The following is a 19,709-nucleotide window of genomic DNA, read 5'->3' on the forward strand; positions in this document are numbered from 1 at the left end:
ACCTTGTGATCTCAGATTCTCCAGCATCTGCAGTTCCTACTATCTCTGGATTTGAACTGTACCTGGTGTAAGGTGGGAGAGGCAGCTTTTGTAAAATTCGGATAGAAGTCTGATTGGAATTTCATTTTAACTTTCTACTTCAACCTCAGTGAGTTAATATAATTTAGTTTCTATAAATGGGGAACTGCAAAAGTGACTGCAATTTTCCTGGTGTTTTCAGAAACTTGATTTTGCAGCATTGTGAAATGAAGTATATTTTTAATCAGTTGAGTGTGCTAAATAAACGCGTGCAACTGTAGTTTAACCTACAAAAGTAAAATTTCTGTTGCAGTGTTTCTACGGATGATGCATGAAGATGTACTATTGGGTTCCCATGGTAACTCGGCTATTGATTCTCTAGCAAGACAGCAGCAATGGACAAGCTGGAATCACAGTGAGGTGAGACATGGACAATGATTAACATATCATGTCAGTCAATTCATAGACAGTTGTCATCATAATAATCTGAAAATATCCTCCGTATCATTGACAATGGAAGAAAGTGTGAAAATTTGCTTCAATTGTTTGAGTTATTAATCTTCATTATCATGTCATACATCTAACTGGTCACTGTTATACCCAACTAATAGTCACCAACTTCCTTCTAACCCTTTTGAAACATAAGCTGTACAAGAATGGTGAGTTAAAAAGAACTGGATAGAAGTTAGTTTATAGAGATGTTTTTAAAAGTTTCTGTAGATCTTGAACCCTTTGAGTTTGACCAGATTTAAAATTTGTTAACATGTTTAACTCTGGTTAGACTTTGTTAAATAATGATGCGCATAGCTAATGAACACTTTATTTGGAAAGCTCCCTGTGAGATTAGAATGAGGCTTGTGTTCAAATCCACTGAGTCTGATTTCTGATGCAGTGGATGAGTCTTTAACCCATTGCATTATCCACCCACGCAGAGTTCACATCAGAGTCTTAACCTTAGTCATAAAGGTACATCATGGTCAACACAAGCGTGAGCGGTATTCGTTGATGTGTGGGTGGAGGGACACAAAGGTCATCTTGAGGTGATGGAAATGGTAGCAAAATGGTTTTGTGGTTAGTAGTTGACTAAGGATCCAAAGGTATATGTGCAAATCCTATCCTGGCAACTGGGGAATTTAAATTCAGTAGAGGGGGGCCAGTCAGCTTAATTGGCTTAAGAGATAACAAGGTGTAGTGCTGGATGAACACAGCAGGCCAGGCAGCATCAGAGGAACAGGAGGGCTGACGTTTCGGGCCTTTCTGCTCCTCTGATGCTGCTTGGCCTGCTGTGTTCATCCAGCTCTACACCTTGTTATCCCAGATTCTCCAGCATCTGCAGTTCCTACTAACCAGCTTAATTGGCTTGTTCACTATAGTGTGATGCAGAATAACTCCAATGGCAGAGGTTCAGTCCCCCTACCGACAGAGCCCACTTCCTCACTTTGCCCCATATCTGATGCTAATTTTTGAGTCCAAATTTTATTAAGCGTTACATAATCAGTTTTGAGTCTCTCTAATAGAGAAGAATGTCTTTGGTCCTTTTGTGGACTATGGGTAATTATCTTATTCTAATAAAGTCTGGACTCCAAACATATTATCTGTAAAGGTGACTGTGACACCTGCAGACTATCTTTATAAAAACACCTGGCTCACCAAAGTATTTTTTAGGAAAGGAATAGATCTTACTCAAACAAAAACAGAAATTGCTGGAAAAACTCAGCAGGTCTGGCAGCATTACGGAGAGAAAGCAGAGCTAAGGTTCCAGGTCCAGTGACCCTTTTTCCACAGATGCTGCCAGACCTGCTGAGTCTGGCCAACGCCAATGTTGCTCCACCCACCGCCAACGCTGCTCTGCCCACCACCTCCACAGCCAGCAGCTCCAGAGGAGACAACAGCACCTAGCCCTGCCGGGTCTTCACCATCCCTCCAGACCTCCCCCTTAGTGAGGACGAACGGTCAGTCCTCCGTAAAGGGCTCACCTTTGTGCCCCTCCACCCACACATCAACGAATATCGCTGACGCTTGGACGTTGAACAGTTTTTCCGCCGCCTCAGCCTCCATGCTTACTACTTTAACCGTCAACCTAACCCTCCCCCTACTGAACCCTTCTCCCACCTCCAACACACCCCCTCCGCCTGGACACCACCCCAAGGCCTCCTACCCTCCCTCGACCTCTTCATCTCCAACTGCCGTCGTGACATCAATCGCCTCAACCTCTCCACTCCTCTCACCCACTCCAACCTCTCCCCCACGGAACGTGCAGCCCTCTGCTCCCTCCGCTCCAATCCCAACCTCGCCATAAAACCCGCGGACAAGGGAGGCGCAGTTGTAGTATGGCGCACTGACCTCTACATCACCGAGGCCAGGCGCCAACTCTTCGACACCACCTCCTACCGCCCCCATGATCATGACCCCACCCCCGACCACCAAACCATTATCTCCCAAACCATCCACAACCTCATCACCTCAGGTGACCTCCCACCCACAGCCTCCATCCTCATCATTCCCCAACCCCGCACCGCCCACTTCTATCTCCTTCCCAAAATCCACAAACCTGACTGCCCTGTTCGACCCATTGTCTCTGCCTGCTCCTTCCCCACTGAACTTATCTCCACCTATCTCGACTCCATTTTCTCCCCCTTGGTCCAGCAACTCCCCACCTACGTCTGTGACACCACCCACGCCCTCCACCTCCTCCAGAACTTCCAATTCCCTGGTCCCCAACACCTCATCTTTACCATGGACGTCCAGTCCCTATTCACCTGCATTCCCCATGCAGATGGCCTAAAAGCCGTCCGCTTCTTCTTGTCCTGCAGGCCCGACCAGTCCCCCTCCACTGACACCCTCATCCGCTTAGCCGAACTCATCCTCGCCCTCAACAACTTCTCTTTCAATTCCTCCCACTTCCTACAGACAAAGGGGGTGGCCATGGGTACCCGCATGGGCCCAAGCTATGCCTGCCTCTTTGTAGGTTACATGGAACAATCCCTCCTCCATAGCTACGCTGTCCCGAAACCCCACCTCTTCCTCTGTTACATTGATGACTGTATTGGCGCCGCCTCGTGCTTCCACGAGGAGCTCGAACAGTTCATCCACTTCACCAACATCTTCCACCCCAACCTTAAGTTCACCTGGACCATCTCTAATACCTCTCTCACCTTCCTGGACCCCTCTGTCTCCATCTGGGGCAACCACCATGAAACTGATATCCATTTCAAGCCCACCGACTCCCACAGCTACCGAGAATACACCTCCTCCCACCCACCTTCCTGCAAAAATGCCATCCCCTATTCCCAAGTCCTTTGCTTCCGCCGCATCTGCTCCCAGGATGAGACATTCCATTCCCGTACATCTCAGATGTCCTCGTCCTCGTTTTTCAAGGACCACAACTTCCCCCCCCCCCCCTCTCCCCCCCCCCCCCCAACTCCCCCTCGACCATGTCTCCGGCATTTCCCACAACTCTCATCCCTCACACCCCCTCCCTGCAATAACAACCAAAACAGAATCCCCCTCGTCCTCACGTACCACCCCACCAACCTCTGGATCCAACGCATCATCCTCCGACACTTCCGCCACCTGCAATCCGACCCCACCACCAAAGACATTTTTTCCTCCCCACCCTTATCTGCTTTCCGGAGGGACCACTCTCTCCGTGACTCCCTTGTCCAGTCCACACTCCCCTCCAGCCCCACCACACCCGGCACTTTTCCCTGCAACCGCAGGAAGTGCCACACCTGCCCCTACACCTCACCCCCATCCCAGGCCCCAAGAAGACTTTCCACATCAAGCAGATATTCACCTGCACATCTGCTAATGTGGTATACTGTATCCACTGTTCCCATTGTGGCCTCCTCTACATCGGGGAAACCAAGCGGAGGCTTGGGGACCGCTTTGCGGAACACCAACGCTCGGTTTGCACTAAACAACTGCACCTCCCAGTCGCGAACCATTTCAACTCCCCCTCCCATTCCTCAGACGACATGTCCATCCTGGGCCTCCTGCAATGCCACAACGATGCCACCCGAAGGTTGCAGGAACAGCACCTCATATTCCGCTTGGGAACCCTGCAGCCCAATGGTATCAATGTGGATTTCACAAGCTTCAAAATCTCCCCTCCCCCTACCGCATCGCAAAACCAGCCCAGCTTGTCCCCGCCTCCCTAACCTGTCCTTCCTCCCACCTATCCCCTCCTCCCACCTCAAGTCCCACCCCCATTTACTACCTACTTGCCTCATCCCGCCCCCTTGACCTGTCCGTCCTCCCTGGACTGACCTATCCCCTTCCTAACTCCCCACCTACACTCACCTTTACTGGCTCCATCCCCGCCTCTTTGACCTGTCTGTCTCCTCTCCACCTATCTTCTCCTCTATCCATCTTCTATCCGCCTCCCCCTCTCTCCCTATTTATTTCAGAAGCCCCTTCCCCTCCCCAATTTCTAAAGAAGGGGCTAGGCCCGAAACATCAGCTTTCCTGCTCCTCTGATGCTGCTTGGCCTGCTGTGTTCATCCAGCTCTCCACTTTGTTGTCTCCGATTCTCCAGCATTTGCAGTTCCTACTATTTCTATGTGCATATATCCTTTTTTTAAATATAAAGACCAAAGTTGTACACAGTATTCCAGATATAGTCTCAACAAAATTCTGCATAACTCTAGCAAGACTTCTTTGTTCTTGTGTTCCAGTTATCGTGTAATAAAAGTCAACATTCCTTTAAGCCTTTCTAATTGCTCATTGGACCTACATGCTGATTTTCTGTGTTCCTTGTACTAGCACAATCAAATCTCTCTGAGCATCAATACCTAGAAGTTTTTCATCATTTCCTTAAAAATAAAGGCCTGGTTTTGCATAGGACCAAATTGATTAATCTCATAGCCCATATGCCACCTTACTGCCCACTCGCTTAATCTGCTCATGTCCCTGGAAGGCAAATATATCATTCCTTTCATCTCATCTGGGCTGCTTGATTGGAATAAACTGAGCTGTTTGTGACCTTTAACCTGAAACTTCATGGAAATAGTGGTTTAAATCATCTGTAAATGTTGCCCCAGTTCTTGAATTTGCCTTTTTAATCTTAAAACCATGCATGGCGCCAGCATATGCTTCACCTGGAGGACTCCGGAGTTGAGATAAATGAATCCACATTGAGTGTGTGGGCAATTACTGTAAGAAGGAATTATAAAAGAAAAGAATGTCGGGAGCAACAGTGTTTTGCTTCATTTTACTTGAATTCCAACTCTCTTCATAGCAACTAATTTTACTTTGAATCAACTGGAGTCCCTTTATCAAAAAAATGTAATTAGACGATCGCGTCAAATATTCCTCGAGTCCAAATGTTCATATTTACCTGCAGTTCGCTCATTAACATTATAGTCGGAGCCTGTAATGAACCAACTTCTGCATAATTAGACTTTTCCCAGAAGACTTGCCGAGCAAGACACCAATCTACTGGTAGTGAACAATAGCCAGAACTGATGTGTGCAGTGAAGTGGGGACTCAAAATGAAGCCAAGTTCCAAACAAACCTCGTTGCTGCTAGTTCATGGAGTATTTGTTCTGATCAAGAATAACTGAAGTGACAGTGCTCAACTTATTCAAAAAAAATTAGTTGACCTGAGAGAGAATAAACACTTACTACTAACTGTGCTGTTTCATTTTCAGGATTTGGAATGATATTGTATATCTTGCGTTTCTATTCAATATGCGGTACAGCAATATTTTATATTTGAGGCAGTGTATTCAGATAAAGTATGTTCCTTTAATTATAATAAAACATCTAGAGTTGAGCTAGACACTACTTTTGAAGGCAAATATTTACACCTGTGGAAATCGTCCTTCCTTTAAGCTAAATTCATAGCTGCGTTCTGTCTTGTAATATGATGGTTTGTGTCACATTGTTCTGTGTTAAATATTGCCTGGCCTGATCGTTTCTGTTACAGATGCTAACCAGAAAGAGAGAAGAAAATGCAGGATTGTCTGGCCTCCAGGTTTTCCCTGGGCTTCTCAGCCAGCTGAGCTTTTCATTTCTGCTCACTTCTTCAAATGGTCTTCCAGATAGTCAGTCAGTCTCCAGAGGTCTTGGCCATCAGACTGTCTTCCAGCTCTCAGTATCACAGTTTGTCATCTTCATATCTTGCAGGTCTTCTTCTAGCAGAGGTGAAGATGCCAGAAAAGGTGTGAACCAGTGGCCAAGTCACTGTCTTTGGAGATATGGCCATTGTGTATCTGATGAACAAGGCTGAGCCAGCTCAGATGTTGGCTCGGCAATGATGGTATGCTGATGGAAATATCTTGCTCCAGGACCTCTGAGTCAGAGATCTTGTTCAGCCAAGAGGTGCAGAAGCTACACACAAGACAGTGAAAGTGGTTTTTATTCCCCCTGCCTAGTGTATGTTGTTCTGTATATGTAATGCCGCAGAATGCAGTGAGGACACAGACTTGGTCGATTTGCAGTTTGATATTCTCAGTCAGCAGATTGCAGTTGTTCCACGCCTCTCTCTCCCAGCTTGAGCATATGAGAGATAGCCTTTGTGATCCATGTATTGATTTCTGTGTGAAGTGACAGATTGCAAGTTACTATGGAGTCAAGATGTGTGAAACTATCAATCGACCTCTAGCATCACACTGTCACTGCTGACAGGTGGTGCTATCTGCAACTGGAAGTGATGGTCACACCAAACCCTTTATGTGCACCAGGGAATCTATTCATTTGCTGTGTTTCTCTGCATAGAATGCTAACGTGGCATCATTCACGTGGAGCAACTCTCTGATGAGGACTTGGTGTATCTTTGTCTTAAATCTCAGTCCTCAGTCGAGCAAGGCTGAGCAGTTTTCTGTCCCTTTATCATAAAGTAGGACACCCTCTGTGGAAAACATTAAGACAAGTGACAGCTGCAGAGAGAAGAATATGCCAAAATATCAGTCATAACTGACCTTGCCCATCATGATGCCATGGAAAGAAGTGATCACATTGAGTATCTTCATAAATATAGTTCTTTTTAAATCCAGTTCATTGATGAATATCCAGAAGTCTTCTCTAATCATGTGAATACTGAAAGGAGTAGGGCCAATTAGAGACTTAAAAGCGGATTTACGGTTGTAGTCAGGGGAATGATTTGAGGCACGGAATGATTAATCTTCTTTGTTTTTTATCGAGGAAGAAGATGCTTTCAAATATGTAGAAAAAGAAGAGAGTTGAGATACTGGATGACCTAAACATTAATTTTAAAAAAAAAAAAAAAAAACCACTTAAAATAGCCACCAGGATTGAATCTAATGCAAGTGAGGAAATTGAAGGAGGAAAAAGTGGCACAATTCATAGTCATCCAAACCTGTTTAACACATGGGTGATGCCAGAGAGCTCAAGAATTGCAAATGCTACACCCTTGTTCAATTGAGGGTTTGAGGATTAGCCCAGGTAGAACAGCCAGTCTAATGTCACTGGTGGTAAAGCTTTCAGAAATGATGATCTGGCATAATATTGACAGCCGCTTGGACAGATGTGGATGGATTAAGATCAACCAGTTTGGATTTCTATAGGGAAAGTTATTTTTAACTGACTAGTTTGAGTTGTTTGATGAGTTGACAAAGGGCTAGTGAGGGTAATGTGCTTGATCTCACATACATGAACCATCAAAGCACTTGATAAGATTCCACATCACAGGCTAGTCAGCAAATTTAAAGCCCATTGGAAAAAAGGAACAATGGATACAAAGTTTCCTGTGTGGCAGGAAACCATACTGGCAAATGTTTGTTCTTTTTCTTCCAGTCTGGAGGAATCCACAGACAAATTGGGAGGCAAAATTCCAGCAGCCTCCGTAGTGAGACTATCCTGCATTATGGATTTTCCGGGATCCGACATCCAGGTCAGGTGGCATTTAAGAGTTGTTAAGATTGACTGACTAACACAGAGTGTGGGAATTAGACTGACACATCACTTTGAACAAAGCAGCAAAACTGATAACTAACAAAAAAAAAACAGAATTAACATTTAGAGTTCAGTGACCCGAAACGTTGACTCTAATTTCTCGTATCAAATGCCGCCAGACCTGCTGAGTTTCTCCCAGCAATTTTTGGTTTTTGTTTCAGATTTCCAGCATCTGCTGTTCTTGGTTTTAAAACAGGTAACTAGTGTGTCATATCAGTGAGAACGAGTAGCTAGCTACATTGTCCTGGTATTTGAACAAAAAGTCAAAATTTTGTTCAAGTAAATATTTGGGAATGGAATATTTTCAATTCCAGTTTCTGGACAGGTGGATTTTGGATGTCCAACCTCAAATCACTTTTTCTCCATGGGGCAAGTATTAAAAACTCCTGCAGTTCTTGATCTATGTGCCCTGCACACCCATGGCTACTCATTAACAATGTCAAATTTGTAGACTGCACAGAACTCTGACATATCTATTACTATACTCCCCATTTAGGATATGAAGATGACATTGAGAGGCTGGTCATATCATTTAGCACATGGCTGATGAAATTAAATGCAGGGAGGTGTGAAGTGATACATTATGGTGGGGAGAATGACAAAAGCAATATAAATAAAAGCGCAATTCTAAAGAGAAGTTCAAGAATGGGGGTCCTGGGAGTATATGTACACAAGAAAAGAGGCAAAGCAGTTTAGAAAGAAGTTAGTATGGCCTACTGAATCAAAAATTTCATAAATCAAGGCAAATAGTGCAAAAGCAAGGAAGATATAATGAAATTATGAAGTTATGGATCAATACCAACTATTCTGTCCAGTTCTGAGCATCACATTTAAGGAAGGCTGTGAAGATTTTCGGGAGGCTACAGAAAACATCGACAAGAATGGTTTGGAGAATGAGACATTACATTTACTCCAAAAGATTGGTGAAACTGGGGCTATGTTCCTTAGAAAAGAGGTGGTGAAGAGATTTGATAAAACTATTCAAAATTATGAGTAGCCTGGATAGAGAGGAATTGTTCATTTGACAGAAGAATTGAAACCTCAGAGGACACCAATTTAAAATGATTGGCAAAACACAAAGGGTGACAGGAGGAAATTTTTTTTTATTCAGTGATTGGCTAGGATCTGGAATGGACTCTGAGAAGGTGACAGAGGCCTATTCAATTGTGGTTTTCAGGAAGGATTGGAAAATTATCGGAAGATCAAAACTTTCAGGACTGTAATGAAAAGGCAGGTGTGAGACTGGCTGAGTTGAACTTTGAGTTGACATGGACAGGATGGGCTGAATGGCTGCCCTCTGTTTCAACCTAGTAATTCCTGGGTGGAGGGAACCTAATTAAAGGAAAGAGATCCAAAATAAGATGTGAAGGATGGAAAAAAGCATTTTGCACCACTAGGTTTTCTGCTTGGGAAATAACTACAAAGCAAAGGGCCCTACTAATTAGTTCATTATCTGGATGTTGAGGTTGCTCACAAATAACTTTCAGATATCCAATGATTAGAGTCATCAGAACAATGACCCTCATAAAATATTTCCAAGCTCAAAGCGTCATGAGTCTGTGTGGGGCCGTGAGTTTCGGGGCTAGCTGACTTTAGTTTCATAGGCTTTCTTGGCAATGTAGCCAGAGGGAATGGCCAATTTCCACTGGTCCTGGTTTCAAGTCTGAATTATACAGTATTGAGAAATTTGGCAGACAGATGTCTGTGAGTAAATACTTTTGTTTCTGTTGATGTTCAGGTTTGCAAATGATTTATTCTTGCCATTTCCTAATATGTTTATAATTTATTCTTAAATATGTTTTTGCAGAAGTACAAACTATTTATCATGACTAGTTATAATAGTTTCCCTCTGTAACTGTGAAAGAAAGCACTTTGAGTTGCTTAGCAGTTTATGGTTCTAAAATTTCTTGAACTACTTTTGTAATAAATTGCTTTGAAGTGCAGCCACAGTTATATGTGCCAAAGAGAAATACAGATGCTAAATGGAATCTTATGTGAACGTAGTCTTTTGAAGGATGAATCAATGGATTTTAGAATGGAGTGCAAAGAAAGAAAGAATTGGGAGAGTCAACAGAGTGGTGATGGAGCAAGTGGGTAAAATTATTCACACTGACAGTTTGATACCTTTTTGAAGAATTTTGAATTCTGAAATTTTGAAGTTAAGTAGTGGTTAACATTTCCCAAAAAAACTGAGATCTAATAATGCGGTACTATCTATGGAACTATACAGGAAGCTGATGAGATGCCTTGACTTTTAAAATTCTCATTTGTGTTTTCAAATCACTCCTCTGTTACCTCATTCCCCTCTACTTGTTACAGCTCTACCACCCTCAAACCCCTGTTTCTCCAGTTCTGGGGCATCCCCTGTTTTAATTGTTCCATTGTGGGTAACCATGTCTTCAGCTGCCAAGGTACTCAACTTTTGAATTTCCTGCTTAGACCTCATTACCTCTCTCTCTCTCTCCTTTTTAAACCCTTCCTTAACCTACTTTTTGAATAAGGCCAGATTTTTGCAGGAGTTGGAAAATCTAAAATCCAAAATCTTGCCAGCAGGCAGTGTATTTTGCACACAGGTGGGAAATCCAATTCAAAGGTGTCACATTTGTACAATAGCTGTTCTGAGAGTGTTAACCCACAGTGAAGAAGTCACAAATTAATGCAAATATTGTTGCAGGGCAAATGAGCTCTGTTCAAGTGTTATGATCTGATTTAAAGTGAGGTGGGCTTCCTAACTACCTTGCATCAATACTCTCTGGCCTCCTGGAGTCAACAGGCCTGACATGATCCCATTCCCACCTTCCTAGAGGGAAAGCTGAGTCTGACAGAGCCCTTCAAAGCAAGTTAAATTTTCACTTGCAAGTGAGCTAACCACTTGCAAGTGAAAATCCAGCCCTAACCTCTTGTTCACCTATCCTAATATCTCCCTATGTGACTTCCATAGAATCCCTACAGTTTGACAATCAGGCCATTTGGCCCAACAAGTCCACACGACTCTCCAAAGAGCGTCCCACCCAACATTTCCCATGGTTGATCCACCTAAACTACACATCCCTGGACATTACAGGCAACTTAGCATGGCCAATACACCTAACCTGCACATCTTTGGAAGGGAACCAATGCAGACACAGGGAAAATGTGCCGACTCCACACAGACAGTTGCCCAAGGCTGGAATTGAACCTGGGTCCCTGGGTGCTGTGAGGCAGCAGTGCTAACCACTGAGCCACTGTTCTGCCCAAGTATTAATGTTAACTTTTTTGATTGTTTTTCTGAAATTTGGGATGCTTAAATATATTAAAGGTCAATATAAATGCAAACTATTGTTGAATAAAAGCAAAATGCTTGAATGCTAGATTTAATTTTTGTATAGAAGAGAAAACTCCAATGTAAATGCCAAATACCAAGTCGAGAAAGCTAGGTTTTAGCAGATCAATGGATGAGAATAAAGGTTTACCTGTCACTCAGTCTATACTTGGTGGCCCTTTGTGAATTTTTCTTTCTCACCTATGCCATCTTTACATTGCAGAGCACAAGAAAATTAGGACATGGGAACCCCATCTACACAGTTCACCCCCTGTTAGATTAAATCCAAATCCTTGCTGCACCCACTTCACGAGAGCAAGCCTGTACGTGGGAGTTCTGTTGAGGGCTCACATTAAAATAACTAAGCAAAGTCGTTAAGCACAGTGCATCCAGTTGTGGCTTTTTTTTTTGTAAATAAAATAGCCAGTTGGCCATAAATCATGTCAGTGCCAATGCTTCACTGAATTAAGTCATTCAGTCTCAATTTTTGAATAGTGCAATTTTACTGGTCATCTATCATCTTGAGATCCTCAATCACTAATGTCAGCTGAAGCAAGCCTGAAGCTCAGAAGGGTAGTCCTTGAGATGCTATACATTAGAGGTCACATGTAATGTAGTTTGGGAAACGTAAGGGTCTGTTTCTATGCCAAATAACTGTGTGACTATGACAGCATAGGACAGATATTTGCATACAATTGTATTGCAATTCAGACAATCTGGGGTTAAATGATTCACCATGTGAAAGACACCAGTTTAACTGCAGACAATGTTAATGTGATTCTAGTTTGCACATTTTGTTAAGCAACTAACTGTTCCTTAACAAGGACAGCAACAACCTTAATGTGTGGTCCTCCAATTCACACTGAAGTATCGTACAACATTAGCACTACATCCCACAGTCATCAGGATGAGAGGGGGAGAAAAACAAACTTTACTGAGTTACTGTACAATCTGCCTTTACTCTGGGGAAGAAAACCTTTCTCTGACATTTCATCACTTACTCAAGTTTAGGCCACTGAAAGGAAAGTCTTGTCCCCAAAGTTTCCTGAACTAACTTTTCACAAATAAGCAAAGGTCATCAAATCCCTGCAGTGTGGAAACAGGCCCTTCAGCCCAACAAGTTCATACCGACCCTCCAAGCATCCCACCCAGAATCCTGCCTAATCTCACATCCCAGACCACTATGGGCAATTTAGCATGGCTAATCCACCTAACTTGCACATCTTTGGACTGTGGGAGGAAACTAATGCAGACACAGGGAGAATGTGCAAACTCCACACAGACAGTTGCCCGAGGCTGGAATTGAACCCAAGTCCCTGGCACTGTGAGGCAGCAGTGCTAACCACTGAGCCACCGTGCTGGCCTTTTAATTGGATGTTTCTGTGATTCTTGTTGAAATGTCACCTATACAGAGACCCACCCATTGCCATTACAAATCCACTTGAATTTCAGTGATGAAGTGTAAGATGCACATGCAGTGCTAAAGGGAGAACTGGTATCCACCAGATAATTGTTATGCCCAACGAGAATGGTGAAGATTTGAAACACTGCGAGCTATTTCACCGAGCACATGACAAGCTGTAGGCTAAATACTGGTTTGATAACTTGCCCATCAAGTTCTGCACAACCTACATAATGAGCAACTAAACATACACGAAGCTGAAGTTTCTCAAAATTGGATTTAATCTTAGATTTATTTTGCTTGCACCAGTTTTCTTTAAAGCTTCAGAATTTTCATTGACATTTGAATTGTGTTCAAAATCAAAATATATTTTCATGTCCCAACATGATACTAAACCACTTACCAAAAATGCTTTCTACAGGGAATGTGCAAAATAAATTATCTAAATTTAGCTGACCTATTCACATTGGGAGCTATCCAGAACCAAGACAGGCAAGCAAGATTCAGGTCAACGATATTGTCGAGGAACAAAAACAGAAGTTGATGGAAAAGCTCAGCAGTTCTGGCATCATCTGGGAAGAAAAAATCAGTCAATGTATCGGGTCCAGTGACCCTTCCTCACATATTTTGAAGGATGTAGTTTCAGAGGTGTCACTCGGAGAGTGAGGTTTCAGTTTGATGTGTACACCTTGTTGTCTCATTGTAGGTAGGCTGACGTATTTTGAGTGACATTCCAATGCCTGATTTGAATAGTACTATTTCCTCTCTTTTTGGTCTTTAGTCAGCCAGAATTACAAATCCTCTTCTTAAACTACGATTGAAATGGATGAGAACTCTGGTAACAGATAAATATATGCATGTACCTATGTATAGTTTTATACATTGGGTTTGGAAAACTTTGCTACTGCTTTTTCTTGTTTAAAGTTTGGCTTTTGAAAACAAAACTTCCATTGTTTTCTGGTTTACCTACTAAAGGTTTAATCTAAAATCTAAGCCCATTTAACCTCCAAGAGAGTATGACAATCCATCACACTTGTGATAATTGTACAAACACAATGCTCTGCTGCTTTGACAAGTGTTTTCATTTCATTTACCTCTGCTAAATGTTTCTGTCTAAAAGCTTTGCTCTGCAGCATGCTTGTACTTGCAAGGGAAAGCTGAAAAGTGGAACAATATTTTTTATTTGCACCTTGACTCTTTCTCTTGCTGTGCCCTGTCTGAAACAGTGGGGAACTATGAAAACAGCTCCCTCCAGCTCAAAGGCTGTGAATTGTTTTGACAGTAAACTTGTCCTGGCTGAACTAAGAACTGAACCGCGAGCTTAAGTGTGGATGCAGAGAACTCCCCAGTAGCCCGGTGAAATATACAAGCCCGTAACCTCAAGATTTGATGCCTTATAGCTGTTATATTAACTGATTTCATTTGGAGCCAAAGACCAGTGTCCTACAATTGGCCTTTCTCTCTCGAATTTGGCCTGGTTGGAGTTCTTTTTCATTATATAACAACATTTGCTGCAGGCCTGTGTGTGTGTGTGTGTGTGGATAATTGGACTTTTCTCCAGCGCCCGAGTGGTTGCATATTCCACTGGAAGTCTCTGGAGTCTGCGCTGAAGATGGGCTGTGAAATGGCACTCCAACAAGGAAGTGTCACAATCTTGAGCGGAGGAATTAATTTTATACCGTGTTTGTAATTTGGGCCTTCTCATGTTTGTAAGCAACTTGGAAAGATAAAGTTTTCTTTACAAATGTAATGATTTGAAGGAGACTGGATTCAGTGAGTGATGAATACAGAGACCTCTGTTGGATTTGGCACAATCATCTGAATTGCATCCTGAAGCAATGCAATGTCAGATTATTGTATGAATGTGGAAGATCTTAGATTGTAGAATCCCTACAGTGTGGAAACAGGGCCTTTGGCCCAACAAGTCCACACTGACCTTCAGGGCATCCCACCCAGATCTATCCCCCTATAGCCTACCTAATCTACACATCCCTGAACACTACAGGCAATTTGGCATGGCCAATGCACCTAGCTTGCACATCTTTGGACTGCAGGAGGAAACTGGAGCACCCAGAGGAAACCCACACAGACACAGGGAAAATATGTCTCTACACATACAGTTGCCCAAAGGTGGGATTGAACCCAGGTCCCTGGTACTGTGAGGCAGCAGTGCTAGCCACTGCGCCAGACTCAGACAAATTCCCCATGTGTTAACTTGATTGTTGGAGCAAGGGTACAAAGAAGACAGTAAGGGAGAGAGAAACCGAACTTGCAGTGTCTCCCAGAGTACTATTCTACCATTGAGGAGAAAGATGAGGCAAAAATACACTTCTTACTGTTTCGTGAACAGCTTCCCTAGTAGACACACCAATTGACAGCAAGATGAGAAAAGAAGTAACAGGTACAAAATGCAAATATATCTGTACCAACTCCCTAAGGTCATACTCATTATGTCTGACCAAATATAGTTGTGCTAAGTGTTATGCAGTAAGCTGCTGCCTGATCTAAGAACCGTGCCCCTTCAGTATTTATTCTACAGTGGTGTACTCTCTGCCACTAATCACCAGACAGGCCCAAAACCGAGGAGGATTGGTGGCAACAAATCTTACCCAGCACCACATACTGGTAGAGGTGGTAAATACCACAAAGTGCCTGGAGTGGTTACCTGGGAAAATATCTCCATTATTCTAGGAAACCGTTACTAATTCTGGTTCAAATTTACAAGGCATATTTCTGGCAATATGAGAATTTTTACGTATAAAATGTTATCAAAACAGTACTGTTTCTGACTGGATTTACTTTTTTTTTGAACAGGAGAATATCGTAGCTGAATCAGTGCCCACTAAGTTATCTGCAAGTACCTTCCAGCAGCCAGAACTTCACTTCCACAATGAGAAATCAGGTAGAAACATTAGAAATTGCCTCCCTGTATACCATCTGATTTTGTTTGGGGTTCTGTCCACTGTAGAGATGGACTGCCTCATTTTGAATAGTTCACACTGACTTAACTTTATTCTTGGGGTGGGGTGGGGTGTAAGCAGTATGCGTGGTAAGAATAGACAATTGCTAGAATAGACAATGTAGATGCACTCTGTGATCAAAGAGGTAAAGAGTTTTTTATGCCATTCGGGGTTCCAAATGGCAGCTTGCTGGCATATCAATTAGTGGATATAACAGAAATAGCAGAGTGAGAAGTCAGAGGTTGAGATTCTGCATTGGTCTAACTTCCTGGTGTTTTCATTGTATTTGCAGTGTGGTTGGTTTGAACTTTCAGAAGTGCCACAGTTTGGGTACATGTGCGGTCTTGACCCAGGCTCCCAATTGACAGAGCTATGGACTAAAGTGATCTCCCAAAATTAATTTACAAAGTTGAATGAGATATATTGGGCTACATTTTTTAAAAGAATAGTCAAGACTCTCTCCCATATCCCCAAAAACACAGACTTTATTAAGGTAGTGCATCAATGTCTATTTCTCCTCCCCACAGTATTTTTTCAACTTGGGTAGATAACATCAGAACAAAAATAAATGTGCCATTTACGATAGAATCTGACAGTGGAATATAATAGTTGGCCACATTATTTACAGATCAGGACAGACTGAACAGAAAGTTATAACTTTTAATCACAAATCAGATAAAGAACTTTGCGAGATGAACAGACATTTCTCATCACAGAAATTATGTCAAAGTATTCATAATTTCTGTGACTCTGAACAAATAGATATGAAAACGAATGGCAGTTGAGAAATTTGTCAAACTCAGTGGGAGTTTCTCACCACAACATTGAGACCATTCTTTCAGATATCAACATTTCAATACAAAATTTAATCATCGTGGAATTAGTCATATTGATTTTGAAATAATGGTTCCAAAACTAATTTGGCTTGATTTTCACTTGGTGTAGTTGCGTTTTAACAGTTGTTTTTCGGATAATGAGGGGGTTGACTTTTTGAGTTTTAAGATTACAGATAATGATGGCTCAAATGGAAACTTTTTTAAAATGTTGGGCCTCTTACCTTATTTACAAAGAGTAAATAAGTGAGTAAGTAGGAAATTGTTTTTGTTCTTAAAGTTGCTGAAGAAGCTCAGCAGGTCTGGCAGTATCTGTGAAGGAAAAAACAGAGGGGCACTGGACCCGAAACGTTAACTCTGTTTTTTCCTTCACAGATGCTGCCAGACCTGCTGAGCTTCTCCAGCAACTTTGTTTATGTTCCTGATTTACAGCATCCACAGTTCTTTCGTTTTTTTTCTTTAAGTAGGAAATGAAGTTGCTGCTACACTTGCCGTTGAAAAAAAGTGCTTGAAACAAATATTTTGAAGAGAAAACTGTCAATCTTGCATAGTTATCTAACATTAACCCTAATTCCAAACTATTGGTGAGGTCTCTTCTGGAATACTGTTCCAGTTCTGGTTGCCCAGTTATAAGAAGGATATTATTAAGCTGGAGAGGGTTCAGAAGAGATGTACCAGGATGTTGCTGGGTATGGAACGTTTGAGTTATAAGGAAAGGTTGGATAGGCTGGGACTTTTTTCACTGGAACGCAGGAGGTGTAGAGGTGACCTGATAGAAGTTTTGTAAAATAATGAGATGTATAGATATAATTGGTAATTGCCTTTTCCCTAAGATGGGGAATTTCAAGACTAGGGGATACATTTTTAAGGATAGAAGAGAGAGATTTAAAAAAAGACATGAAGCAGTTTTTTTTTTAGAGGGTGGTTCGAGCGTGAAATGAATTTGCTGATTAGGTGGTGGATGCGGGTACAATTACAACGTTTAAAAGACGTTTGGAGAGATAAGGGCCAGGAGCAGGCAGGTGGGACTAGTTTAGTTTGTGATTATGTTCAGCATGGACTAGTTGGACCAAAGGGTCTGTTTCCGTGCTGTATGACTTTCTGCAGTCAATTCGTTAGGACTGGAATGAGGAGATATACATAAACACTTGTTTTCGTATCTTTTTTTAAAATTTGTTTCAAATTACTAGTAAAACAATTTTACAAGCTTGGCTGAGATTAAATAACTCCACACTTACCAGGGACTGAATCTGAAAGCTTTCTAAATTGGCACATCAGAGCTTGATTTTCTGTATCTCTCCCTTCCAGTGGTTTGGAAGGTTGGCATGGCTTGCAGAATGCAGCATGTAGTCCGCCCACTGTCTTCCTACTACCTCTGGCCTCTCTTATGGTTTCCAGCGCATAGGAGAGGTGCTGGATGGCCCACCCTCCTGGGGCCTATTGGGGCCTCTTATATAACCAATTAACAGCCACTAAGGACTTTGCGATGACCCTGCCACTACCTTTATCTGTGGCAGGAAGATGACCACGCCAAATTGGAAGCCTGGCAACTTTCACTTCCTGAGCAGGAAAGGGGGTTGTTCCTTCCGTTGGATCTCCAATATTCATCATTGGCATCCTAGAGGTCCTCGTTTTCCCTATACACCCTTCCTCCCATGCACTGCTGGGATTTTAGAGCTGACAGCCATCAGAGTCACCAGCAGTTGTCTAAGACAGGACCTCCTCCAGACATGCTTTCTGGTGAAACTTCAATAAAAGCTGCTTCCAAATGGTCAAAGGACAGTGACACTCTGGAGGGTGGGCATGCCGTTGACTTTTTATCCCCCCAGGTGATCAGGGACCATAATGCCTCATAAAACCCATCCAAATGGCTCAGTTCACTAGCTGAATTTGCTGTATTTTCTCCCCACTGAGGTAAATGTTCCACAAATGTTACTTAAATGCTGTCTTGCTCTGTGTGCGAGCTTGACCTAACTCAGTATCACAGTTGAGGGCGTTTTGACTGATTTTATTTCCCTGATAGGTGCCCCAATCGAAGTCCCCCAACTGCAGAGCTCGAATACCAAACTGAGAGCCTCCTAGTCCTAGTGCCATTAAGATTGGAGGGAGAAAAATTAGCAAATATTTGCGCAATTTTTTTTAATTATCGAAGTGCACAGCAATTTTCACATCAAGATTTTGAAGGATTGCAGATGTTTAATGCTTTATTCTATGGCTCTCTCATAGGAAAACAGCCTGCATGTAGTCAATTGATTTATTACAATGTGGTGCATTCAGTGAAATTTCAAACTTCATTATCATTATAATATATCCAGTAAAATAAGATTTTGTACTCAATTGTGTTAAAGTCTCGATCCTGTTTTTCTTCGTCAGAGAGACTAGACTGGCCAAAGAACGTGCTGGTGAACATCTTTTATACTGGGTGACACTAGACAAAATTACGATAAGAAATCATTTGCCATAGTTGTTTCTTTTTTTTCTGTGTAACACTAGGAGGCATCTCATCCTCAGCAAAATTAAACTAAGAAGTAGCCAAAGGTAATACAGTCTGCTTGAATCATAGTTTCTGTCAAACTATATAAAACATTATCAGCCCATATGTTGCTCACTAAGTAAGCAGTACGCGAGTGTTAATAAATCATGATGTGGACAGAATAGGAGAAACAAACTTATGAAAAATTTATGCAAATTTTTGCAATTGTTTTGCAGATTTAAATTGGAGCACAAATGCTAGATTCAAACAAATGTCAGGTGAATACCAGACGAGTGAAGATGCATTTTCCTTATTTAAAGCAGGTAAATGAATAACTTAGAGGTGAATTATTAATGAAGTAACATTAGTGATGGTACAACAGTTGGTCCATTGCACAAATGTATGCAATTTCCTCACATCCTTGGTCATCTATCATAGAATTTCTCCGTATGTAAGCATCAAAATTGTGATAGGTGATCTGAAATAATTAACAATGTGCCTGCCAATGGTCAGACGTACCACTTTACTGGCCAAAAGGTCAGTCAGCTGTCTAGTTGTTTCCACTGTCTCATGGTCTAAATAAATTTTTTGAGCTCAAAATCTAACATATATATTTGAAAAAAAATTAATCCACATGTCTGTACTTGCACTGAATGAGTTGGCTTCTCCCTTTTGACATGTTTTCAGAAAAGCCAACTGATTTCTTCCAACAAAATGAGCTGGAAAACTCTGCTATGAATGTAGTCCTTATTAGCCACTTTTCTATTATGACGGAATAAAGGAAATCGTGGATTAGAATTCTGAC

General features: G+C 42.1%; 1 protein-coding gene across 11 annotated transcripts in view; it reads left to right on the forward strand.

The window, feature by feature from the left end:
- Positions 1 to 19,709, forward strand: part of reps2 (RALBP1 associated Eps domain containing 2) — a 362,214-nt gene that overhangs the window by 290,868 nt on the left and 51,637 nt on the right. For all 11 annotated transcript variants that reach the window (XR_007263185.1, XR_007263186.1, XR_007263187.1 and 8 more), the window contains 3 exons: positions 332 to 438; positions 15,453 to 15,540; positions 19,141 to 19,227. Coding sequence is in view for 8 of the 11 variants with exons in the window: in XM_048602680.1 (XP_048458637.1) it covers positions 332 to 438; positions 15,453 to 15,540; positions 19,141 to 19,227 (282 nt within the window). In the remaining 3 variants the exon portion in view is untranslated. The remainder of the gene's footprint in view (positions 1 to 331; positions 439 to 15,452; positions 15,541 to 19,140; positions 19,228 to 19,709) is intronic.

The sequence above is a fragment of the Rhincodon typus genome, chromosome 11 (assembly GCF_021869965.1).
Source record: "Rhincodon typus isolate 14 chromosome 11, sRhiTyp1.1, whole genome shotgun sequence".
NCBI lineage: Eukaryota > Metazoa > Chordata > Chondrichthyes > Orectolobiformes > Rhincodontidae > Rhincodon > Rhincodon typus.